Source organism: Schistocerca cancellata, chromosome 6 (genome assembly GCF_023864275.1).
Source record: "Schistocerca cancellata isolate TAMUIC-IGC-003103 chromosome 6, iqSchCanc2.1, whole genome shotgun sequence".
NCBI lineage: Eukaryota > Metazoa > Arthropoda > Insecta > Orthoptera > Acrididae > Schistocerca > Schistocerca cancellata.
The window spans coordinates 116,697,480-116,724,059 of record NC_064631.1 but is presented as its reverse complement, the minus strand read 5'-3'; the positions used below and the strand labels follow the sequence as shown (position 1 = coordinate 116,724,059).

The 26,580-nt window shown below is 41.4% G+C and overlaps 1 protein-coding gene and 1 long non-coding RNA gene across 5 annotated transcripts in view; one reads left to right on the top strand and one right to left on the bottom strand.

The window, feature by feature from the left end:
• The window catches only part of LOC126190903 (uncharacterized), a 554,406-nt gene extending 532,544 nt beyond the window's left edge, over window positions 1–21,862 (top strand). For all 3 annotated transcript variants that reach the window (XR_007538293.1, XR_007538292.1, XR_007538294.1), the window contains exon 3: window positions 21,796–21,862. This is a non-coding gene — a long non-coding RNA (uncharacterized LOC126190903). The remainder of the gene's footprint in view (window positions 1–21,795) is intronic.
• LOC126190900 (probable chitinase 10) overlaps window positions 1–26,291 on the bottom strand; it is a 120,652-nt gene extending 94,361 nt beyond the window's left edge. Inside the window, exons 1-3 of one of the 2 annotated variants that reach the window (XM_049931520.1) lie at window positions 26,271–26,291; window positions 24,949–25,028; window positions 21,550–21,918 (exon numbers count right to left, since the gene is read on the bottom strand). In XM_049931520.1, the coding sequence (XP_049787477.1) occupies window positions 21,589–21,918; window positions 24,949–25,028; window positions 26,271–26,277 (417 nt within the window). In that variant the 5' untranslated portion in view covers window positions 26,278–26,291 and the 3' untranslated portion in view covers window positions 21,550–21,588. Of the gene's footprint in view, window positions 1–21,006; window positions 21,919–24,948; window positions 25,029–26,270 lie in introns of those variants that run through there. The other variant, XM_049931519.1, reaches the window with a different exon arrangement.
• Between the last annotated feature and the right edge of the window lie 289 nt (window positions 26,292–26,580).

The following is a 26,580-nucleotide window of genomic DNA, read 5'->3' as shown; positions in this document are numbered from 1 at the left end:
GTAATATCAACAGCAGCAGAAAATGGTATAACAGGTGTAGGATTCGTTATGAATAGGAAGGTACGGCTGAGGGTGTGTTACTGTGAACAGTTCAGTGACCGGGTTGTTCTAATCAGAATAGACAGCAGACCAACACCGACAACGATAGTTCAGGTATACATGCCGACGTCGCAAGCTGAAGATGAACAGATAGAGAAAGTGTATGAGGATATTGAAAGGGTAATGCAGTATGTAAAAGGGGACGAAAATCTAATAGTCATGGGGAACTGGAATGCAGTTGTAGGGGAAGGAGTAGAAGAAAAGGTTACAGGAGAATATGGGCTTGGGACAAGGTATGAAAGAGGAGAAAGACTAATTGAGTTCTGTAATAAGTTTCAGCTAGTAATAGCGAATACCCTGTTCAAGAATCACAAGAGGTATACTTGGAAAAGGCCGGGAGATACGGGAAGATTTCAATTAGATTACATCATGGTCAGACAGAGATACTGGATTGTAAGGCGTACCCAGGAGCAGATATAGACTCAGATCACAACATAGTATTAATGAAGAGTAGGCTGAAGTTCAAGACATTAGTAAGGAAGAATCAATACGCAAAGAAGTGGGATACGGAAGTACTAAGGAATGACGGGATACGTTTGAAGTTCTCTAACGCTATAGATACAGCAATAAGGAATAGCGCAGTAGGCAGTACAGTTGAAGAGGAATGGACATCTCTAAAAAGGGCCATCACAGAAGTTGGGAAGGAAAACATAGGTACAAAGAAGGTAGCTACGAAGAAACCATGGGTAACAGAAGAACGGAGGAAGTACAAACATGTTCCGGGAAAATCAGGAATACAGAAATACAAGTCGCTAAGGAATGAAATAAATATGAAGTGCAGGGAAACTAAGACGAAATGGCTGCAGGAAAAGTGTGAAGACATCGAAAAAGATATGATTGTCGGAAGGACAGACTCAGCATACAGGAAAGTCAAAACAACCTTTGGTGACATTAAAAGCAACGGTGGTAACATTAAGAGTGCAACGGGAATTACACAGTTAAATGCAGAGGAGAGAGCAGATAGGTGGAAAGAATACATTGAAAGCTTCTATGAGGGTGAAGATTTGTCTGATGTTATAGAAGAAGAAACAGGAATCGATTTAGAACAGATAGGGGATCCAGTATTAGAATCGGAATTTAATAGAGCTTTGGAGGACTTACGGTCAAATAAGGCAGAAGGGATAGATAACATTCCATCAGAATTTCTAAAATCATTGGGGAAGTGGCAACAAAACGACTATTCACGTTGGTGTGTAGAATATATGAGTCTGACGATATACCATCTGACTTTCGGAAAAGCATCATCCACACAATCCCGAAGACGGCAAGAGCTGACAAGTGCGAGAATTATCGCACAATCAGCTTAACAGCTCATGCATCGAAGCTGCTTACAAGAATAATATACAGAAGAATGGAAAAGAAAAATTGAGAATGCGCTAGGTGCGGATCAGTTTGGCTTTAGGAAAAGTAATGGGACAAGAGAGGCAGTTCTGACGTCACGGCTAATAATGGAAGCAAGGCTAAAGAAAAATCAAGACACTTTCATAGGCTTTGTCGACCTGGAAAAAGCGTTCGACAATATAAAATGGTGCAAGCTGTTCGAGATTCTGAAAAAAGTAGGGGTAAGCTATAGGGAGAGACGGGGCATATACAATATGTAAACGACCAAGAGGGAATAATAAGAGTGGACGATCAAGAGCGAAGTGCTCGTATTAAGAAGGGTGTAAGACAAGGCTGTAGCCTTTCGCCACTACTCTTCAATCTGTACATCGAGGGAGCAATGATGGAAATAAAAGAAAGGTTCAGGAGTGGAATTAAAATGAAAGGTGAAAGGATATCAATGATACGATTCGGTGATGACATTGCTATCCTGAGTGAAAGTGAAGAAGAATTAAATGATCTGCTGAACGGAATGAACAGTCTAATGAGTACACAGTATGGTTTGAGAGTAAATCGGAGCAAGACGAAGGTAATGAGAAGTAGTAGAAATGAGAAGAGTGAGAAACTTAACATCAGGATTGATGGTCACGAAGTCAATGAAGTTAAGGAATTCTGCTACCGAAGCAGTAAAATAATCAAGGACGGACGGAGCAAGGAGGACATCAAAAACAGACTCGCTATGGCAAAAAAGGCATTTCTGGCCAAGAGAAGTCTACTAATATCAAATACCGGCCTTAATTTGAGGAAGAAATTACTGAGGATGTACGTCTGGAGTACAGCATTGTATGGTAGTGAAACATGGACTGTGGGAAAACCGGAGCAGAACAGAATCGAAGCATTTGAGATGTGTGCTATAGACGAATGTTGAAAATTAGGTGGACTGATAAGGTAAGAAATGAGGACGTTCTACGCAGAATCGGAGAGGAAAGGAATATGTGGAAAAGACTGAAAAGGAGAAGAGACAGGATGATAGGACATCTGCTAAGACATGAGGGAATGACTTCCATGGTACTAGAGGGAGCTGTAGAGGGCAAAAACTGTAGAGGAAGACAGAGATTGGAATACGTCAAGCAAATAATTGATAATTGAGGACGTAGGTTGCATGTGCTACTCTGAGATGAAGAGGTTAGCAGAGGAAAGGAATTCGTGCCGGGCCCCCACATCAAACCAGTCAGTAGACTGACGACAAAAAAGAAAAATCATCATCATCATCATCATCATTTAAGACTGTTTATGCCTTTCAGCGTTCAGTCTGGAGCATAGCCCCCCTTATACAGTTCCTCCATGATCCCCTATTCAGTGCTAACATTGGTGCCTCTTCTGATGTTAAACCTATTACATAGCATTACATTACATAGCCCCCCTTATACAGTTCCTCCATTGTCCCCTACTCAGTGCTAACATTGGTGCCTCTTCTGATGTTAAACCTATTACTTCAAAATCATTCTTAACCGAATCCAGGTACCTTCTCATCGGTCTGCCCCGACTCCTCCTACCCTCTACTGCTGAATCCATGAGTCTCTTGGGTAACCCTTTTTCTCCCATGCGTGTAACATGACCCTACCATCTAAGCCTGTTCGCCCTGACTGCTACATCTGTAGAGTTCATTCCCAGTTTGATTTCCTCATTATGGGCACCCTCCTGCCACTGTTCCCATCTACTAGTACCTGCAATCATCCTAGCTACTTTCATATCCGTAACCTCAACCTTGTTGATAAAGTAACCTGAATCCACCCAGCTTTCGCTCCCATACAATAAAATTGGTCGAAAGATTGAACGGTGCACAGATAACTTAGTCTTGGTACTGACTTCCTTCTTGCAGAAGAGAGTAGATCGTAGCTGAGCGCTCACTGCATTAGCTTTGCTACACCTCGCTTCCAGTTCTTTCACTATGTTGCCATCCTGTGAGAATATGCATCCTAAGTACTTGAAACCGTCCACCTGTTCTAACTTTGTTCCTCCTATTTGGCACTCAATCCGTTTATATCTCTTTCCCACTGACATTACTTTCGTTTTGGAGATGCTAATCTTCATACCATAGTCCTTACATTTCTGATCTAGCTCTGAAATATTACTTTGCAATCTTTCAATCGAATCTCCCATCACAACTAAGTCATCCGCATATGCAAGACTGCTTATTTTGTGTTCACATATCTTAATCTCACCCAGCCAGGCTATTGTTTTCAACATATGATCCATAAATAATATGAACAACAGTGGAGACAGGTTGCAGCCTTGTCTTACCCCTGACTCTACTCTGAACCATGAACTCAATTTACCGTCGACTCTAACTGCTGCCTGACTATCCATGTAAAGACCCTTAATTGCTTGCAAAAGTTTGCCTCCTATTCCATAATCTTGTAGAACAGACAATAACTTCCTCCTAGGAAACCGGTCATATGCCTTTTCTAGATCTATAAAGCATAGATACAATTCCCTGTTCCACTCATAACACTTCTCCATTATTTGCCGTAAGCTAAAGATCTGGTCCTGACAACCTCTAAGAGCCCTAAACCCACACTGATTTTCATCCAATTGGTCCTCAACTAATACTCGCACTTTCCTTTCAACAATACCTGAGAAGATTTTACCCACGACGCTGATTAAAGGGATACCTCTGTAGTTGTTACAATCTTTTCTGTTTCCATGTTTAACGTTTGTTGTGATTACTGCTTTTGTCCAGTCTGATGGAACCTGTCCCGACTCCCAGGCCATTTCAATTATCCTGTGTAGCCATTTAAGACCTGACATTCCACTGTATTTGATGAGTTCCGACTTAACTTCATCCACCCCAGCCGCTTTATTGCACTGCAATCTATTGACCATTTTTTCCACTTCCTCAAATGTGATCCTATTTCCATCATCATTCCTATCCCATTCTACCTCGATATCTGAAACATTACTGATCGCATTTTCACCTACATTGAGCAACTCTTCAAAATATTCTCTCCATCTGCCCAAAGCATCCACAGGATTCACCAGCAGTTTTCCTGACCTGTCCAAAATACTTGTCATTTCCTTCTTACCTCCCTTTCTAAGACTGCTAATTACACTCCAGAATGGTTTTCCAGCAGATTGACCCATAGTCTCCAACCTGTTTCCAAAGTCTTCCCACGATTTCTTCTTGGATGCTGCAATTATCTGTTTGGCTTTGTTTCTTTCTTCAACATAACTTTCTCTGTCTACCTGGTTTCTGGTATGTAGCCATTTTTGAAAAGCCTTCTTTTTCCTTTTACAGTCTGCCTTGACTGTATCATTCACACCAAGCTGTTTGCTTCATCCTACATTTACACACTACTGTTCAAAGACATTCTTTAGCCACTTCCTGCACTGTGTCCCTGTACCTTGTCCATTCCTTTTCCAATGACTGTAATTGACTACATTCAACTAACTTGTACCTTTCTGAGATCGCTGTTATGTACTTGTGCCTGATTTCCTTATCCTGAAGTTTCTCCACTCTTATCCTCCTACATATGGACCTGACCTCCTGCACTTTCAGCCTCACAATCCCAATTTCACTGCAGATTAAATAATGATCAGTGTCATCAAAGAATCCCCTGAATACACGTATGTCCCTCACAGCCTTCCTGAATTCCTGATCTGTTATTATATATTCAATGACAGATCTGGTTCCCCTGCCTTCCCAAGTATACCGGTGAATGTTCTTATGTTTAAAAAAGGAGTTTGTGATTACTAAGCCCATACTGGCACAGAGATCCAAGAGTTGTTTCCCGTTCCTGTTGGCCTCCATATCCTCTCCAAATTTACCCATAACCTTTTCATACCCTTCTGTTCGATTTCCAACCCTGGCGTTAAAATCACCCATGGGCAGAACACTGTCCTTGTCCTTTACTCTAACAACTACATCACTGAGTGCCTAATAAAAACTATCCATCTTATCTTGATCTGTCCCTTCACAATGCGAATATACTGACACAATCCTAATATTCTTGCTAGACACTGTCAAATCTATCCACATCAGTCGTTCGTTTACATACCTTATTGCGACTACGCTGGGTTCCATTTCTTTCCTGATGTAAAGCCCTACACCCCATTGTGCTATTCCTGCTTTGACTCCTGACAGGTAGACCTTGTATTCTCCGACTTCCTCTTCTTTCTCACCCCTTACCCGAATGTCACTAACAGCTAAAACATCCAGCCCCATCTTACTTGCAGCCTCTGCCAGCTCTACCTTCTTCCCATAGTAGCCCCCATTGATATTAATAGCTCCCCATCTCATTACCATTTGTTTGCCAAGTCGTATCTTAGGAGTCCCTGGTTTGTCAGTTAGAGGTGGGACTCCGTCACCTCCAAAGGTCCGAGGCATTTTGCCCTGATTGTTGCCAGCATCATATTTAAAGTACCAGGGAAGCAGGTTGCTAGCCTTACTTGCCCCGAGTCCCATTGGGTTTTACCCCTAACGGCTGAGGGACTACCGGTGGATTTGGTAGTCTTTGCCGTATGAGCACAAAGGTGACCAAGACTCAGAATATGTCCGAGATGCCCAGCCTTATTCCAAAGTAACTGGTATCCCGACTGTCGGGACCACTTACTTGGCCACTCATACGTTGCCCGTAGTTCATGACCTAGGACATGATACAGGAACCCACACCATGAACCACACAAAAAATAAATAAATAAAATAAAATAAAATAAAATAAAATAACGTAACCAGGTCCAGAAGCCCAGCTCCTACGTCAAATCTAACGTATCTTCTCATTCCAGCTCCATTCACGAAATCCCATGAATTCAGGTTTAACATAGTACAGCTGATTGTACGATGTTTTACATTTTTGGAGGTGATAACTTCGCTGCAGAAAGTCTTGGGTCATTATCAGACGTACACCAATTAATCTGTTGACAGCCTTCTTTATTACACACATAAATACAATAGCTGACTGTCACAACTTCCCAGGAACCGGAACACACCAGATAGTACTCCAACGCACTCCCAAAAATCGACTTCAATTCTTTCTTGGTTTCAGGAATTGGGAATTTTGCAGTTGCCACGAGTTTATCAGAATCTGACAAAATACCATACTCAGATATGCTGTGGCCCAGAAACTTAAATTTTTTCACAACAAACTTACATTAAGATAGTTTAAGTGACATTTGGTTACTTTAAGTGACATTCCTCCCTCAAAGTATTAACATGTTCGTCCCAGGTATCCCCAGTAATCAAAATGTCATCTACATAAACAATTAATTTTGACAAAATATCTTTTCCCAAAGCTAAATCAAGAGTTCTAATGTATACTGCTACCGAAACGTTAAGGCCAAACGGTACTCCAGAATACTGATAACATCTTTCCCCATACGAAAAGGCAGTATACTGTATGGAATAATTTTTTAATTCTGCTTGGTGAAATCCTGAAGTAAGATCTAAACTAGTCACGTATTTCATTCTTTCAAAATTATGTAGTAACTCGCCTATGTTCTCTGGATGATCAGTTTCCCTAGTAAACGAGACTCATCTACCGAACTAATACCTTAACCTCACCATTTACGCCACCCACTGCATGCTCTGGCGCTTTAACTCAGGCTCGTAGTGATGCACAAACTCCGGTGACAATTCAGCTCAAAAACGAGTCACTTTCATCGTTGAAGCGAGTGAGTAAGCGTTGACAGACCTTAACAGCGGTGAGCTTCTGGTCGTCGGTAAGCTTTCTTGGTACCCACCGTGCACAGACCTTATGGAAACCGAGCTCGTCATGGATGATGTGATGGGCGGAGCCATGACTGATGTTTAAAGCGGATGCTGCCTCATCCATAGGTGATTCGAATGTTCGCCAGAACCATCTCTCGAGCTTGCTGACTGTTGTCATCTGTAGTGGAGGTTGATGGCCGTCCTGCTCCCTCTCCGTGCGTCACACTTGTTCGACCACTTTTAAACTCCTCGATCCACAAAAAAGTTTTACGCGATATTGCACATCTACCATATTGGGAAGGTAGTCTGCGATGAACGTCTGCCCCTTTGACACCCACCGACCAGAGGTACCGGATCACCGCTCGTTGTTCCTCTTTGGTGCACACTTCTAATGCAGCTGCCATGCATTGTCTGCAACAGGAGGAAGAACAATGGCGGATATAAGATCAAACTAACACAGCATTACCACAACAGTATAACAATGACATGTGTGAGGCTAGAAGACAACGTACGCAATTTAACAAAACTTATGGCAAAATTGTTGATAATTTTTATTTGTAGGTAAAGGAATAATAGGTATATCTTGTAACAGGTCCTGCAGAATCAGAAAAAAAGAGAAAAATAAAATTACTATTACGAGATATGAAAAGGGTAAAATGTATTCAAATTAAAGAACCGAGTAAAAGGCAACTTGAAAACTGTTCTTAGGAAAAAGGTTTAGACCGCAGAAATCACATTTATCGGTGACCAGTTTGAGTACAAAGACAGATCATCTTCAGACGCCAATCTGAAATACAGGTTGCATACTAACATAGGGGGCCATATAGATAAAATATAAGCAATGTAATAAAAATAAGAAGAAGTTGTACACGAAGCTGACGTGTGCAGACAGATCCGCAGATCAGAAACTGCAGAAGTCTCCAGATGCTGTCAAATTCCGGAGAAGCAACGATGTGGTGTGGCTAAACAGCCCAATAGTCGTCTCCGCACGTCATTCGAAAAGAACAGAGTGAATGCCTGTTGAATACACAACGAAATACTTAAGATACTATCTTAAAAATCATATTTGTTTATCGTATCGGCTATGGGATTAATCACTATTGTACCTGCGATAGAAAGGATTAAACCATAAAATAGCGTACAATAAAAATCCGATAACGTACACTGCCATTTGCGTAACAGGATGTATAAGGCATCACTGGGTACTTAGCGACGTGGTAAAAACTTGCGAAAGTCAAGATCGCATTGATATTCCTTTATTTCCAACGACCGGATTTGAAAGACTTTGTTGTCATAGTCAGATCTTAAAAAAAAAGTATAAAACCCTTTCATTTTGACATGGAACCACACTCCAAGTTGTCACATTAGTGATTTAAATGTAGCACACTTCCAACTCAAAATCAACACGCTTTATAAACAGTTTCTTATAACCTGAAGATGACAGCAAAGTCTTTCGAAACTGTTTGTTGTAAGACAGAATTATACTGACTCTAGAAAAATTTAGTCAAGAAAAGCAGATCGCTCCTTCTGACTTCTCAACCTGAGAAAATTAAAACTTAGCAACGAGCATAAAATATTTGTTATCAGCTTACTTACGGTATCTATTTAAAATATCGACTTACGTTGCTTATTTTAAGTTTACACTGTAAAATACACTGAAGAGGCAAAAAAAACTGGTACACCAGCCTAATATCGTGTTGGGACTCTGCGAGCACGCAGAAGTGCCGTACACGACCTGGCATATTGCTGGTGGTAGTAGATACCATGATTCATGCAAGGCTGTCCATGCCATGCTTTGTCTGCAACAGGAGGAAGAACAGTGGCGGCAATAATATCAAACCGTCACAGCATTACCACAACAGTATAACAAATAAAAGAACCGATTAAAAGGCAACGAGAGGGTGGAGATCTTTTCTGAAGAGCACGTTGCTAGGCATCCCAGATATACTCAATAATATTCATGTCTTGGGAGTTTGGTTGCCATCGGAAGAGTTTAAATGGAGAAGAGTGCTTCTGGAGCCGCTCTCTACCAATAGACATGAATGGATGCAGGTGAACAGACAATGCTTATGTACGTGTCACCTTTCAGGGTCGTATCTAGATGTATCAGTGGTCCCACATCACTCCAACCTCACACGTCCCACACCTTTACAGAGCCTCCACCAGCTTGAACAGTCCCCTGCTGACATGCAGGGTCCATGGATTTACGAGGTTGTCGTCGTACCTGTGCACGTCCATCCGCTCGATACAATCTGAAACGAGACTAGACTGACCAGGCAACTCGTTCCGTATTATCAACAGCCCAATGTCGGCTTTGACGGGCCTAGGCGAGGCGTAAAGCCTAGTGTAGTGTAGTCATCAAGGGTACACGAGTCGGCCTTCAGCTCCGAATCCCCATATCGATGAAGTTTAGTTGAGTGGATTCCCCGCTGACACTTGTTGATGGCCCGGCATTGAAACTTGCATCAATTTGCGGAAGGGTTCCACATCTCTCACGTTGAGCGGTTCTCTTCAGCCGTCGTTGGTCCCGTTGTTGCAGGATCTTTTTCCGGTGCAAGTATGTCGGTGATTTGACGTTTTACCAGACTCCTGATATTCGCGGTACACTCGTGAAATGGTCGTACGAGAAAAGCCCCACTTCATCGGTACCTCGGAGTGTCCCATCGCTTGTGCTCCGTATATAACACCACGTTCAAACTCACTTAAATCATGACAGCCTGCCATTGTAGCAGCAGTAACCGATCTAACAACTGCGCTGGCACTTGTCTTCTACAGGCGTTGTCGACCGCAGCGCCGTATTCAGCCTGTTTACATATATGTTATTTGAATACGCGGGCCTGTAGCAGTTTCTTTGGCGCTTCAGTGTATAACATATTTAAAAGATAATTAACATAAAGCAAGAAGCCAGTAACATAGCTGTTACACTGCCCTTGTAAGGCCATCTACATGTACAGCACGCTGTCGGTGTCTTAACAGCATGCAGAATATCGATAACCGTCAAAGATGTTACGATGGAATTAGGTATGCGTAAATGTCTCCTCTAATGTGCTGTTTGCAGATTGACTGGCACATAGCAATGGTTGTAAGGACGATGTAGCTGTTAAGTAGTGCTATAAAGTTGCTTATTTTAATTTACGTTGTAGAATTTAACATTTTAAAAAAATGACATAATGTAAGAGGGCAATGACATCGATATTGTGCTGTCCTCTACAGGAGCATCTGCATGTTCATGACGATAGCGATTACTTAGCAAAGTAAAGTATTGAAAGCTACTGTTAAGCCGTTCCCCAATACACATTTTCTAATTTTCTATCAGCAAGGTATGCTGGAGATATTATGAAAAATTCCTATTGCGGGAGTGAGGTGCTATCAGGTTTCGTCTCTACTTTAGTGTAGCTGTAGCAGCACTACCTCAAGCTGCATCTCACCCTAAATGCATCTCTGCAAGCTACCGTAGCGAGTAATGTTCTAACTTCGATCTCCTAACACTGTTACACTACTAGACAGTGGTAGCTATAAAGTGGACGACTAATGTGCAGAATGACTTGTTAAAATTTGTTACCTTAATATTACAAACTCTGAAAACCAGTATCTGACAATTGAAAAATATTCATCCATAATTAAACAGTCTACTCAAATATATTTCATCAGCACAATAAGTATGTTCATCTGCTATCTACAAACTATAAGTGGCATGAGTTTCTTCTTCGCCATCAACTTAAATACAATACACAAGTGGCTAGTTTGTTCATCCTAAAAACAGACAGTATTAGAAATGGGCCAAGGCAGGAAAATTATTCATAGTGTCTTCTGAAGGATGGGTTAATTAATTTTGTTCTTTTTATTGGCACATTTAGGTATATTAACTGTTAATGAAACAATCTCTACAATTGCAGCTAGAAATTTACAAAGACACGCTAAACAAAATGAATGTTGAAAATCGTAATACTATAACACATCTAGCATACTCATCAAAATTTAAATTTAAAAGACAGGGACAGTACATGTAATATGCAGTCAGAGTAATAACAACAAAATTCTTCATCAGAATTAAAACTTGCAAAGGGCATACTATTAGCACTTAGTATACACACCTATAAAGCTCTTATGTTAACGTGGTTAATAGTAGATATGCAGTAAACCATATACAGATAAGCAATGTAGGGCTACAACTAACATATGAGACACATCACACACCGACAAGTGGAGCCATCCAACTGGCTCACAATAAATATGTTATCTGCTAGCTGTGGTAAAAATGTTGTACTTAGCACCAGCCAAAAGCGCGCTTTTTTCTTCCAACACGGTATAGCTTCTGAACACGAAATACCCAAATTACCCTATGGTAACATACCAAAATATGCCCAAGGATAGGAACACAGCAATCAGTTGCAATCCCATTAGTCTTCTATATCCTGATTTCAGCTACAAATAGTGATTTACAATCGAACAAACTTGTGGCATTACACGTCACAATAAGACCTTACTGGCGCGAGTTTCTTGGATTGATAGTCACTCAAGTGCACTGGACGTGGCTGAAATCTGGATATGCAAGGACAATAAAAACGAATGGGGTTCCAATCAATCGCTGTGTTTTTGTCCTACCTTATTGTCTACGGTCGCTGAGCACAGTAGATTCTTACGGAATCAAAGTTGGATGAAACAAAATGTGTTGATACGTGGGTGAGCGTAATTAATCCGATGTCGCGCCGCCTGCAAGTAGTTTTATCCTAAGACAATACTTTCACATGGGAATAAAGTCAGTTGGGACCTAGCACGTCAGAACAAGATAGAAGAACCCGTTAAGTGGGCAGAAAATTCCTTAAACTTAATACTACAGAAAATCAAGGGAAATCAGAAGAGAGTTCGGTAGGCTGTGTCTGGTAAATAAGTGTTGATTCATATGCATTGACGGTGATGACTGTGCCAATAAGGTCATTCTGCACGAAGCAGAACAACGAGCACTTGATGTATTTTTGTGGGAACTACCACCTGGCAAGTCACAAAAACTGCTCGTGGAATTCCTGAAAACTTTGGATGAAGCCGTAGCAACTGCGGCAGCTTTGTCTGAAATTGACTCAGTGACTAGGACAAGGAAGAATAGAGTAATGTCTGATATGGAGGTCATACGTTACAGTAGTGGCTCTCCATCTCTCATTCAGTGATTTCGTAGGAATCCCAGCGTCAGTCGTATAAACAGATGGTGCATTCCATCCACAAACGTCTGGTAGGTGGAATCGTAGTCGCCACTTTATTATGTTTCTTTGGAAAGACTATAAATGTACAGCTACAAATGTAGCGGCAGTTACGCACTTAAGTGTCAATATGTAATATGGCACTAATGCCTACGTTATCTAGCGACTGATGGTGTATGGAAAGGTTTAGTTTAAGTTTGTAGGGTGTAATTCAATCTCTAAAAATCATTCGTGTAGCAGATTCGTAAATCGAAAGACTAAACTGACCAGAATACCGACTTTAATTTCCAGAAATCCAAATAAGATTATGAAACCCGACACTTCGTTACTTAAAGTAAATAATTTCTTTCATTTACAGATTCTCGTATTCCTGTTGAGTCTGATGTCGAGGAAACCTCTGTAACTAACATGCATAGATAATGCAACAACACATTCTATATTTACTGCCGTAAAATTACATACCTCCATGTTGTGTTCTGCGTAGCTACAATTAACACTGATGTATTTGTCTGATATAATATATCGTCAAGAAGTAAGCTATCTAATTGTTCCGACAAACTCTAATGTAGAAGTGGGTTTTCAAAATAATCGCTAATCCTTTTATAATTTCTAATATTCAGTGAGTACAACAAAAATGACTACAGCGGTGTTTGAACTTTGTGTGGAAGTATCTCTGGAAACTAGCAACGATGCGGATCTCACGAAAAATGGCTCAATGAAACGATATATTATAGGGCATTGTGACCACTGTACAATGCTCCATTTAGTGACACCGCTGTGCGAAATCAGTGGCTGGCATTTATGCAGCAATGAAAATGGACAGTTGTGTAAGTTTTTATTGGATACAGGATCGAAGGTATCCGCGGCAGCTGGCAACTCTGGTGTATCTGTGGTCCCGTAAATTTGATCCCTCCCCCCCCCCCCCTACGTTTCAGTGGTGTGTGCGGAAGTAGTGTTCACACGCTTGCTTCGACATTGTACAGTTTCTGAATGGTAGCGATAGATTACCAGGTACGTGCGCGCACGCGTGCGCGTGTGTGTGTATGTGTGTGTGTGTGTGTGTGTGTGTGTGTGTGTGTGTCTAAGTTCATCCCAGCGTGGGCGTATGCTTGAACGTCATATTCGGGTAAGATTTCCTGGATAAACATCGCATCATAGTCAGTCTACAACAGCACATAGTGGATCTGGATGGGACATCCTTCAGTCTCAGATCTACTGCTGAAAGAACCGAACTGTTGCAAGTAACACTTTAGACATCATGTAAATGATTTACACTGCGTATACTATTTCGTAGACTCAATCAGTACATATAATACTAAAAAATATGCGAAGACTGCTTTGAATGATCGTAGAATTGATGTGCAGATTAATACTTTCCTTTATTTCTAGTAGAGACTGTCAGAAAACGAGGAGCTGGATCTGGCACAATGTTTCATACGACATGACCGTTTGTGCAAAAAATTTCAGAAGCCAGGTTGGGTCCACTGTCAAAAGGTGCGCTGATAGGTATCTAAGAAATATTGGGAAGATTTGTTGGACAGGGGTTTCGATGTAGAATACACCACCTACTCTAAGGGGTAAGGTGTCACATCAGACAAGACGTATTAGACTAGACAGTAATACGTGGAATAATTTAACCCACTTGGCCCATTGCTGGATACCCTAACAATGCAGCACAGATTTTCCACTGGGACCATGACATCTATATATGTGTGTCCCTCATCATCTACAACCAGCGATGGAGGAGTTTATTGATCAACTGCTCCAAAATGGAATTATAGAAGAAAGCACAAGTCCCTGGTCAAAAACTGTCATCAGACTGCTGGGTAGAAGACAGATAGATATTTCTTTGAATACAGATATTCCAACCAATGGACAACAAGCGATATCTAACCCACGCCAAATGCTACAGTGACAGACAATCTCCGGCAACGCTGTTATTTTACCTCATGGAGTTACAAAGTGGATACCCCCATTTATTAGACCAGATTCTATAGGGTGGCGAACTGAAAGAATGTTTGGTCTACTTTTATTAGAGTACTGTATTCTCCAAGATAGTCCAGCAGCATGTGGTACATCAATAAAGGATGTTTGACTTGTTTCATGAGGTGTGATTCGCCTTTAGTTTACAAAAGTGACACTTTGTGTTACATGTAGTCCCCCATTTTGGGCACATTATCAGCAGAGAAGGTATATGAACTAACCGACGACTGGTGCAAGCCACGGAGGATTTTCCAACACCTACAACAGTAAAGGAATTAGTCATATCTTACAGTCAGCAGTTTTTGTAGAAAATTCATCCAAATTCTGCTGAGGTAGCAAGAACACTTACGCGTTTACTAAAGAAGAGAGTTGAGTTAAAATGGATTTCATACTGAAAGCAACACTTGAGCTATTGAAAGAATTATTTAATACCAGTCCCATCCTTGCTTTTCCTATGAAAAACAAGTTATTTTGTCATGTGGCTCTTGCAACGATGCTCTAGGCCGTATTTTGAGTCAAGACATTGGCAGGAAATAACATCCAGTAACTTACACATCTATACAGCAAAATAAAGCAGGAAATAACTATTCAGCTACTGCAAAAGAATCCCCATGCATGTGTTTTGTATCACCTATTTTAGTTGTTATGGTTGCATGTTAAAGCCATAACAGATCATGCAGCACTGAAATGGCATCTTGGACTAAAAGATCCGACCAGTCTTTTGACCCACTGAGGTCTATTACTAAGCGAATTTGGAGCTGATGTTGTGCAAACCCAGCAATGTTTTGCAGGATGTAAGACAGACCTAGTTACAAAAGTATGTGCTGTTGAATGCATTGAGGTAAGTGTGTACGAATGGTGCAGGGCTCAGCCTGTTGGTCCATGCAGCCAGCAGTTAACGAAGCGAGTGCAGTTCAGCTCTGACAGGGTGCTATACAAGCAAACAAGATGCAGCCGCTACATAATTTCGGCAGGAAATTATGGAAATGAAATACTGAGGCAGTCTTATGATTCCATGTAGGCAGGACATAGTGAATGATGTCCCAAGGAAATCAATGTTCCTGAAAATTATTGGCTAACAATGAGGAAAAAGAGACATAAAGTGTTTAGTGAGGAACTGCAGTTCATGTACTCAAAGATCTGAGAAGAGTCTTCAGAAAACCTCAATACAAAGGTTACCTTAGGCACATAGATGATTCCAACTCATCAGAATGGATTTACTTGACCCTTTGCACAAACACCAGCTGGGAATCGATATTTATTAACTATAATTGATGATTTTTTACGTTTTTGGCCACCATCGCCATACCAAATCAAGAGGCAGAAATAGTGGCACAGGCTACGGTTAACCAATGGTTACTGCAATTCAGAACACAAGGCATCTTAATAACTGACCAAGACACCAAATTTCCACACACGTTACTGCGGCAGTTAAGCTGACTATTCGGCATAAAGGCGTTACAAACTAGTGCACATCACCAGTAGGCAAACAGCAGAATTGAAAGGGTTCTTAGAATATTGGGGAAGATATTAATACGTAAAAACTGGCAATAATGAATCGGATACACTACTACCATATGTAGTAAGAGTATATAACTCAAAAATTCACGAAAACACGGACTTATCTCCTTATAAGGTGGTTTTTGCCCAAAAAGTGCATACACTTTTTAAGCGCCTGTCCTGGGATAAGACGTATCACCCTTTCGATATTTTAGAAAAAGGTTAAACTGTATATCGCATCAGGTTACAAATAAACGGCAGGAATGCACCCACACCAAAAAAACAAATTTTCAAAGCACTATGTTGGGCTATGGGTTAAGTGCTGAAAGAAAAACTAAACTGTTTAGTTCGCGTCATCAAGGATTGTTTCAAGTGGTCTCAATGACATCTCCACCTTGTATCAAGCTGCAGCTTCTGATTTGAAGCACAGTTGGGACCGTAGGAAGAATTCGTCCATTTTAGGGTAAACCAGAAGTACAGCCTCAGATTCTTCTGAAGAGGGAAGGAAAGTGGTCGTAGAAATAAAAAAGATAAAGGTGGAACTAAGCATGTGAAGCACGATATACCTGCTAGTGTTATAACCCCTCTCTGTGCTCGTAAGATGCGAAAGAGACATGTACACTAAGAGGGAATTTCGTCTCCCGACAGGGTATGGTCTACTCCCAACCCAGACTAAATTACGAAGAGCAAAGTGTAGCAGCTCCACGTCCGGTCATCAAGCGCAAGACAAAGAGGCAGGTGACAACAAACAACCATCATTGTTGTTGTGTTCCTGAGCTTCATAGGCAGATACAAAGTGGTAGAAGCTCTCAAGGCACATCACTAGCATGGTGAGGCTATATTCACGCAGCAGCCGTCCATAGTGATGTTGGAACAGCAGTGGTAATTCATTGTCGACCTTAACGAATGGGTAGTAGGTAATGAAACTCAACAACTTGACAACACGTTTTGAAAACTGAAATCCATGACGGCATTCAAGATAGGGTTGAACGATACTTGATGGAAACAGCAACTATTATCAACAGTTTTACATTGTTTTCAGGAGCAGCTCCACTAGACCACGGAATCTGCCCCGCGGATTCGACAGAAAAGAGGCTGATGTTACGGAAGACTCAGGAAAGACAAACACCATGTTACTGTAGGTACAAGCGGACTTGTAAGTGGACCATGAGGCCCTTTAAATACCCTCCACGAAGCTCACACGTCTCGAAAATGTGGTAAAGAACTCCATGCAGTTATGTACGTGGCCGCCACCCTCGTTATTCACATGTGGGAATCAGTAATAAATGACGACTGAGACGTTTTTAAGACACAACTATACAATACGGACAAACAGTCGAGGTTTTAACGCACTCTCCCCAAAAGTATCACTGACAAGCGCATTGAAATTACAGAACTGTACACTGGCTATTAGATCCATATACTCGCACGTCCGGGAGAGTTCTTTGGATACATAAAATTCGTGTCAAAACCTCACCACTTAAGTGCCATATGGTTAGTGTAGGCATTACGCAAAGAGGGATCTATTTGAAGTAATGGGTGCGTATACCATTAATAAATAAAGATCCAGTCTGAGTGTTTTGTTATCCAGACCTGCGAAATGGCCTGGGCAGCACTGCAGAAATTTTTGCACTTAGGCCTTACAAGAAATGTTACTGGTATCCCCCAGTAGGAAGTCATATATCCTACTTTCCACATCGGAATTACTGCAGTGCCAAACTGTGTCAGTCACTTTCTGCCCCAAAAATAGAAACACATGTTCCCTGAGTCATGTAAGCACACTTTGTTTCGCCCTGCGAAGCCTGCGACCTAACTCCACAGGGACATCATTAAAAGTGAACACGAATTATCTCAAAATACAGAGTCACGCTGGCTATTTTTGGCTATTCTGTGCTGAACCCAGCAGTTGCCATTTGCATCTGCTAGTAAAAATATCACACAGGAAACAGACCTGCAGGGTCCGGATTTGTAAATAAAGTGCACAACGGGTCGTTTCAGGAGCTTCTTTCCCGTGACACACCACCATCAGCGGGACCACCATCTCTATAAACGTCTATTCTGCAGTGCTTCAAAATTCTGCACAAGGAAAACCTAACCCACTTATAAGACCTTCTAGATATAAACCTTCTTGTTTCGCTGGATCAGACAATAGCCACGAAAATGGTCAAGTAACGATGGAACACCTGCTCGACTTTGTAACAAAATATCAGGCCAAACATCGCCACTGATTCAACACCATAGGATCCTCCACCTCAGACGTCTGCATAATTTTGATGGCAAAAAGTACTGTGTACTGCCACCACAGACGGAAAGTTGTCCAAATCCTACCCTTATTATCCATTAACCAGCAGATCCGTAAAAGTCACGTCGGCATTGGTGACTCAATGCCCGTTAGTGAACCAAAATGGTGAAAACAAAACAAGGGACGCAGAGACTCGTCTTTCAGCATCGCAGTGATATCGTGTACAGAGTAATACAAAAAACTGAAGGAGGACACGCAAAAGGGGTAAATTCACAAATGTTTACGACGAATAAGTGCATTAGAATGTAAATCATAGAAACAATGATGTGTAAATCTTTATCTCTGTAGCAGCCAGATTCTTAGGCAGTAGTTCGGTGTTCCGGATTAATCTAAGGAGGCAACAAATGTAGTGACAAAGATGTTTAGCCGCATGGGAAGCAAAGAACTGTAATCAGGCCGTAGCCACAGGCTTCTAGCTGGTCAACGCTCCTGCCTACATAGCAGTGGTTACATAAACCACCATTTTCATTCCCACGAGCCGTTGGCTGAGTCTGTTACATTCACCTACTGCCACATAGCGACAGAGAGGTCCCAATAATTGATCTCTTTCCATAGATTCCAGTTGACAAGGTCTTCCCATACTCTCTGTCCTGGGCAGCGGTATTTAAATCCCCACGTCCAGCCTGTCGTCAGTGACACAGCTGGGCCACACTGTGATGCATAGCTTGTGCCCATCAGCGCCGAAGTTCATTATGCACCCATGACCACAGTCTGCAGTCGTTGAACCAACGACTATCATCTGCCGGGCACCCAGCAATCGCCGACTTTTCCATGATTTATGCCAGTTAGCTCCAGTTAGCTTCTGACATGGGGAACCATTTTTGCTCGGCTCACCTGAAAGGCTTTCCTCCATTCGAGAGAGGTAGAACGAGAGAACGAGGGTGACTCCTTACAAGAGGAGTCATCATTTGCCACTGCAGATGATTTTCATTCAAAATTGAAGCAGTGGTTGCGATGAAACCTGGGACCCAGGACTTGTTGATTGATAGTCAGTGACACCACCCGTCAGTGGCACCACCCATGGATCCTATAAGTGGTTTGTGACGTGGAACCTAACGTATTCCAAAATTAGACTATCCTGTTTTAGCATTTCCACAGTACAGTTCTAACTTAGCAACTTAGAACTTCCAAACACTGAGATTATGAAGAGCGGCCTATAGGACTTCCAAACACTGAGATTATGAAGAGCGGCCTATATGTACCAACATTTTCGAGATCCAGATGGTGTTGTCAAAGAGGTAAGACAGAGGCTAGCATCAGCTGGTTAGGTTTTTCACAGGCACACTGTGTAGGCTCTTGTTCATCGTTAGTGTAACTCCATAGTGAACCGTGGTCACTCTGCGTAAAACTGACGGTAAGTATCTGAAATCTTGCTCTAGTTAACTTTTTCACTTTGCTGTCAATGTCCATGAAAATAAACTGGAGGCAGAATGACCCGATCAGCTGTAGGGAAGTCAAGGTCATCACATATCCTAATAGAATAGATCCTCTCGTCTACGGAAAACTGAAACATGTGTCTCTTGAGGATGGGACACGTGTAAAGAAAATGGAAATTATATTTAAATAGCTTACTTCAGATTCGCCTAGCATTTAGTGTTGGAGACATCCACGTTTCTACCACCACATAATCAGAGAAAATATGTGGTTCACACTAAATGGCCATTAATATGCCCGCAGTTTAGTTTCAGACAAAAAGGGGCATAAATTCAAGTACAAAGATAACGAAGAGATACCACACCTACGTAAATAAGAACAGAAATATTTTTTAAAAAAATTATTTCCACTTGTAGTTTCAGGCAATGGCCGCTCTCACGTGGGTCTACATAGCAGATGAGGAGGAATAGACGTAATACCGCCTGACTGGCCACACACAAAACAAATGCAAAGGGTCGAATTTTCTGTCTGACATCACTTCATATCAGGGTCAACCCAAGTGTAGCATACATTACACTACTCACAACCAATAAGTAGATACGCGTAATTTTATGAAGACGGGAAAGATTGATCTGTAGTAACGATGCTTTATTTAGACCCATTTCTTGGCCATGGCAGTTAATACTGGATCTTCCTGAGTCTAATCACTCGTGTCACGGCCTGTTCTCATTGTTCTTTCCAGCCGATACTCTGAGGTGATCCCAAGCCAAGAGACGAGGCTTCTCATGGGCAGCTTAAGTACTTCGTATGTATTCCTCTACCTCCAAGTCAATTCTGTAATGATGATTCGAGATTCTTGCTTCATTACTATGTTACTGAAATATAATTTTTGTTGATTTCGCCTTTAGGAACGTTGATATCTTCTTAGGATCTTCGGAATGAAGGAATAATGGAAATTATGTCACGAAGTAATGGGGAGCGATAGGAAATACCGAAGGCGATCGTGAGTTGAGGAGAAAGAAATTCCACTAGAACGTAACTTGGTGGTAGCCTCACTTTGTGCAGTGCTTTTGAGCTATGCAGCTTGTAATCCTTCCCAGCAGTTCTATGATGTTACTTGCTATTTCGTAAAATTGCGTATTTCTAATATCACCACACATTTTCCATACTACAAAAATCCAGTGTTTTCACAATTGTTATTAAGATCAACGAAGTACCCGCTAGTTTGATCACATATACATACAGTAAAAACCAAATAACTTACGCTTCTCTGCGTTGTCTCCCAAAAGACGAGTTCAGATTAAAGGAATCAATGATGTGAAGTGATAGTTTGGTAAATGAAAGAAATGCAATATTCTGATGATTAGTATTAGTTGATTCTGTCTATGAAATTTCTTCAGAAGCTTTTTCTTCACAGTCCAACTGGTAAAAAAGTTTTTCAGTACCATATACAGCATGAACAGCTGCAGACGTGATGACCACACAAGGGAGGCATTTATTCGTGTAATGACATAATACAAACAATATATTTTTCATATTTATTTCAAATAATTGCTGATCACTACATTCTAAATTACAATTTCAATAGCTACATTCTAGCACACCAACCAATCTGTTTGTGTCACATGAATAACGGCCGTAGTTTTATTATTTACTTGTTTCTTGGCTTCTGACAAAGACACCCGCGTAAATAACCGCAAACCAAATTAATATTTCTTAGGTAAAACTTTTACTCTTGCTATGCTACTTTTTCCACAGCACGAGTTACGTCAAAAGTGAACAAAATTAGCAGTAGCCGCTTTGAAAAGCTTGGGTCGAGAGAGAGATAGAGTTCTTACAGTCATCTTTATCACAGACGTATTTGTCCAGAAAGTCAAAAAGTTTTCAGAGGACAGAAACTAAAGACTAATGATGTATGATAATTATCCTTGTCGTAATCAACGGCGAGTTTCGCTTTGTTTTTTCTGTCGGTTTATGAAAGAGATGCATTTGTCGCAGACTTGTTTTCGTGAATTTTTACTACTAAACGATAAAGGTGAACTAGTTGAACGTACGTGAATCATTCAGACCTTTGTCAGACGTGGCGCATGGTGAAATGTAATCCAATCTTAGGCATGAAGAGCAATGGCCTTTGGTTTCTTTGCTGGTGCACCTGACTCTACTTTCTTACTGACTTTAGCAACGGCCTTGTCTGCCTCTTCAGATGAGGAATCGTCGTCTTCTTGAGAAGAACTGTCCAAAGACGAGCTGTCCGCCTCCTTGCAGTTGGCGGACCACGGGTAGTCGCACACTTTGAGCTCCGCGTTGAAGTGCAGGTTGGCGGGGCACTGCTTGACCGCTGCGACGCCCGACGCCTCGCACTGCAGGAAGCTGCCGCAGTCCTCGGGGTTGGGGAACGGCTCTCCCGCACCGCTGCAGCCCGCGTTTGCTACCAGCACCTATAAATGGAAAAGCAGTGAGTGAAAGCTTCTGTCAGTGGACCGAAAAAGGAAAAGTAGATTTTTCTCCTAGTACAATGGACAACATCCATAACTTACAGGAAGGTAAAGACTCTCTTGTTGTGGATAAATTTGAGAGGTGTAGCTGAAGGGCAGTACGTAATTCTTCTAGATCTCATGTATGGGGAGAAAAATGTAAAATAAGGCTCTGACTTTCGAAAATAAAACTGATTTTTTTTTGGACGAAACCTTTTAAATGATAGTAGCAATGACGTTAAGCCTGTGACATATTAGGGATTTTGAAATACAATTCACTTCGCTTATCAGGTATTGTCTCTGACACCAGTCTCATATCTCAACACATTTGCGGCATTGAAGCTTTTTGAGTTCAATAAGGCGACGTTGGTAGCCCTCGATAAACACGTACTTTGCCTGTCTCTACCACTGCCCTTCAGGGTCGAAATCTACTTGCTACAGAGTCACTAGAGAGAGGGAGGGCTGAAACGCAAATACGACGGTTGATTGAAAAGTGGTCCCTCCACCTTCGTAACTCTTCAACAGTTGGCAGCATCGGTATGTAACAGATACTGGCTTTTCCGTAGCCTCTGCTCTACAGCTCCAATAGGCGGGAAGTCTTAACATTGAACGGTTGTGTTGTAACAGTGTCAAGTATAGAGCCCTGCGGAGACGGTCGGTCAATGCGATTTAAGCAACGTGCAGTCATTGAATTCTTGACAGCAGAAGGTGTCACCCCAAAGGAGGTTCATCAGAGAATGAAAGCAGTTTATGGTGACTGCGTAGCTGTGACTACTATGCGTCGTTGGGCGAGTAAGGTGTTGAGGCGGGAACATCTGACCTGCGTGACAAACAAAGAGTTGGAGGTCTTGGGACAGCAACTACCCAGTTTCACAAGTTGACAATAGTCGTATCACTCAGAGAGAAACTGCAAGCACACCTGGCATTTCAGAAGAACTTGTGGGTCACACTATTGCATAATTGGCTATCTGATCTGTGCACGATTTAAACTTTTCCCAGTATGCCTCTTCCTCCTGTGATTCTTGAACAGAGTGTTCACTATTATCATCTGAAATTTGTTGCATTACTCAATTACTCTTTCTTCTTTCTCATTTGTACTATGATGCCCATACTCTCCTGCAACACTTCTATTGCTTCGAGCTTAGCCGCGTTCCAATGCAATAACACTACTAGAGTCAAGTCTCCCTTCACATACTCAATTACCAGTTCAGTACCCTCACATACTTTCTCTATTTCTTCATCTTCTGCTTCCGACATATGCATGTACACCTGGACTATCGTTCTTGCCGTTGGTTTGGTATTGAATCTGATGATAACAACCCTAACAGTGAAATGTTCACTACAGCTCACAACTCACTCTCTGCCCTACATTCCTATTCGTAACGAATACTACCCTCATTATACCATTTTCTGCTGCTGTTGACATTCTGTATATTACTGTAGCCAGAAATTCTCATCTTCTTTCCATTTCTATTCACTGACCCGCACGCCACACACATTGAGCCTTTGCATTTCTATTTTCAAATTTTCTACCATTAACACTACGTTCAGACACCTGGAATTCCATGCTGAGATTCCCAGGAAGTTATCTCGTCGGTGGTTATTCCATCTTCTACTGACGGTCACCTCCCCCTTGGAAATCTCCTCCTGAGATCCGAATGCGGGAGTAATCCGGACTCTTTCCCAATGGAGAGAACATCATGATCCTTTTTTTTTTTAAGTAACAGGCCAAAAGTCCTGTGGATACACATTATCTGTCTTTAACGCAGTACTGTCCATTGCCTTTAGCATCCTCATGCCGTCGATCATTGCTGATTCTTCCGCCATTTAGGGACAGTTTCCCGTCGCCAGACCGTTGGTAGAACGAGGGTGACTTCTTAACCCATAATTACTTATTATTTTTATTCAAAATATGACCTGGGTTCGAATCCGGGACGCAGGACGTTGTGGTTAATAGTCAAGGACGACATCCCTGAATCGCGGGTGAACTATTAACGCTCCCATACCGTAACATCAGCCCTGTCCTTTACTGTTGGTACTACACGTAACTGCAGCTAATGTTCTCTAAGCATTCGCCACACTCTAACCCTTCCATCGGACTTCCAGCGGTTCTATCCTGATTCGTCACTCTACATCACTCGTTCCTATCATCCACTGTCCAGTTTCGTCGCTTCTTAGACCACCTCAGTCAACGGACTGTAGTGACGATAGAAGTGTGACTTATGAGAAACGGTTTGACCATTGTGTCCCATTGATTTTAACTTCATATGCGCAGTCAGTGCCAGACTAACCTCACTTAGCACTTCGGAACTGACGGGTAACTGCTTCCGCAGATTTCTTGCGATATTCTACAACCACTCACCGCAACGTCCCACGGCACATGATGTCTTGTTTTAGTAACGTCTTTTTCTCGCGTCTCAACTTCATATTCACGTTGCCAACAGTCCGCATGAGCACTGTTAGAAGTGACACAGGTTTCACTGTAGTAAAATTTTTCTGTTGAATTGTTTAATACAACCAAGTTTGATGTGTTGATAAAAAAATATTAACTTTCAGCAAAACAGAAAAAACCTTTTCTCATTCGACTCGTTCCTGACAGTATGAGATAAGACAATTTAATTGCGTCTTCGCTGGAAAAAGTTCTCGTTTCTTAATCATCCTGCGTCTGTTCGTAAGTATAAGCTATGTTCAATCTTTGTGAAATGAGACAAAGTTTTCTTAGTACGTCTATTGATTCGTTCTCGCATAACACACTGTATACGGTTATAATACCGAAGTAGCATACGAACTACATATTTTTGTGGAAGAAGATCTCGTTTGTGACAAAAACCCTGTTTGCATACGAGTTAGGTTACAAAACAGCAGAGAAACCTAGTAACTCTTGCGCAATCGAGACAAACCTAGAGAAAAACATCTTACTTTCTGAAACATTTAAAATGTTGATGGCAGTGAGAAACGACTGATAACTCAGTTTCTGCCGAAGAAAATTCTTACCATATGGCGCTGTTTGAGAATCCCTGCATGGGTAACAACTACCAGCGAAGCCAGCAGACAGCTTGCAATCAGGAAAACACCTGCAAAGGAAATAAGTTGTTCATATGGCAAACTGGAAAAATTATATATTACCGAAATTACAATGAGTGATCTCAATACGTTGAGAACGATGTAGCTGTAACGTCTGTTGATAATTGCTTATAAATGAAAAAAATTGCTAATGAAGCGTACAGAAAAGTTTTAAAGTTGTTATCAATGTTTATTATACAGTCATGGTGTACAGCAAACGGAATGGAATTTAAAGAAATATTTTCTTGTCTTTAGAACACGGGCTGACATAGCATCATCAGTCGTTATTTGTTTCACAAACTAACTCTGTTTTCAGATAAAGGTCAATGTGAATTACATCACTGACTTGCTCATTAATAATACCTTAAAAATCGGTGAAAACAAATGTCTTTGGTGAATCGTTACATTTAGCAGCATAACTGTAAAACTAAATGAGTTCCAAACTAATGCTAACATTATAGCTGATCTCTTGTGGTGGTTGCTTATAGTCCATTGCGAACATTTTTAACCACCTTGTAAATCTGTTGTTTTCAATGCACTCCCACAGATTATTTCTCACACTGAATTCTAGGCTACCGATTACATTAGGGACTGTGATTCTAACATGGTAATTAAGCAAATGACATCGGTTGTCTAACTACTTTTCTATATTCCGAACAAGACAAAAAAATTCACAGACCACTATTACAGACTGCATGCTCCCTTAACTAACTCTATACCACGTATTACAAAAACAATATTTCATTTCCAGAATCTTAACGTAAAATGGAGCTCGAAGTTTCAACATCGTATAGAAAGCAGTACTTGCGTCGACATCAAAATGAATGTCATAAATGTACTGTATTGCTCAAGTATCTTGTTGTCCTAGCTCATAAGCCGCAAGACTAACCTACTGCCTTCCTTGGCCTTTTATTCACTAACGTCGATATAACAAATTCTTACTTTGTTCCGTAATACATAAGTTAGGAGGACATTAGTCATGAAAAGTTCCGTTTCTCTTGAGGCAATTCTAGTATAGCCTTTCTCAAGATATCAGGTATCAAATTTGTGGTAAACCGAAGCTTTGATGAAATTTGAGGCATATTGTCTTACGTCAGTCAATTACCGAGAAACGTTGGAGCCCCGCACCAGTAAAGTCTTAGTACGTTACAAAATGTAGTGCAATGAAAAGTGATTTAACGGTACAATCGTGTGGTGGTTAACTACAGCTTACTAGGACAGCGTTTTGCAGGAGGCCTGCTCCGAGAACTTACCCCTCATGATGGTCGTTCTCTGCAGTCCGTCTAGATGACCCTCCCTCGTTTTTGGCGAGCTTAAATACCCGTTTTGTGCGTCACGAGTCCTGACAGAGCAAAATAGAAGCAGAGATACCGACAGATAAGGCTTGCACATTCGCTAACTGAAGATTTAGTTATCATTACTATTCGAATACATCAAAAGCTACTTAATCCTTCATAACACTTCAAAGCGTATTAATTTTGACGTGATTGCGGAAAACAGCGCTATCGCAAATAGGTTGCGCAAAAGGCGTGGCGTCGGCAGCATCGGTACGTGTTTTCTTGG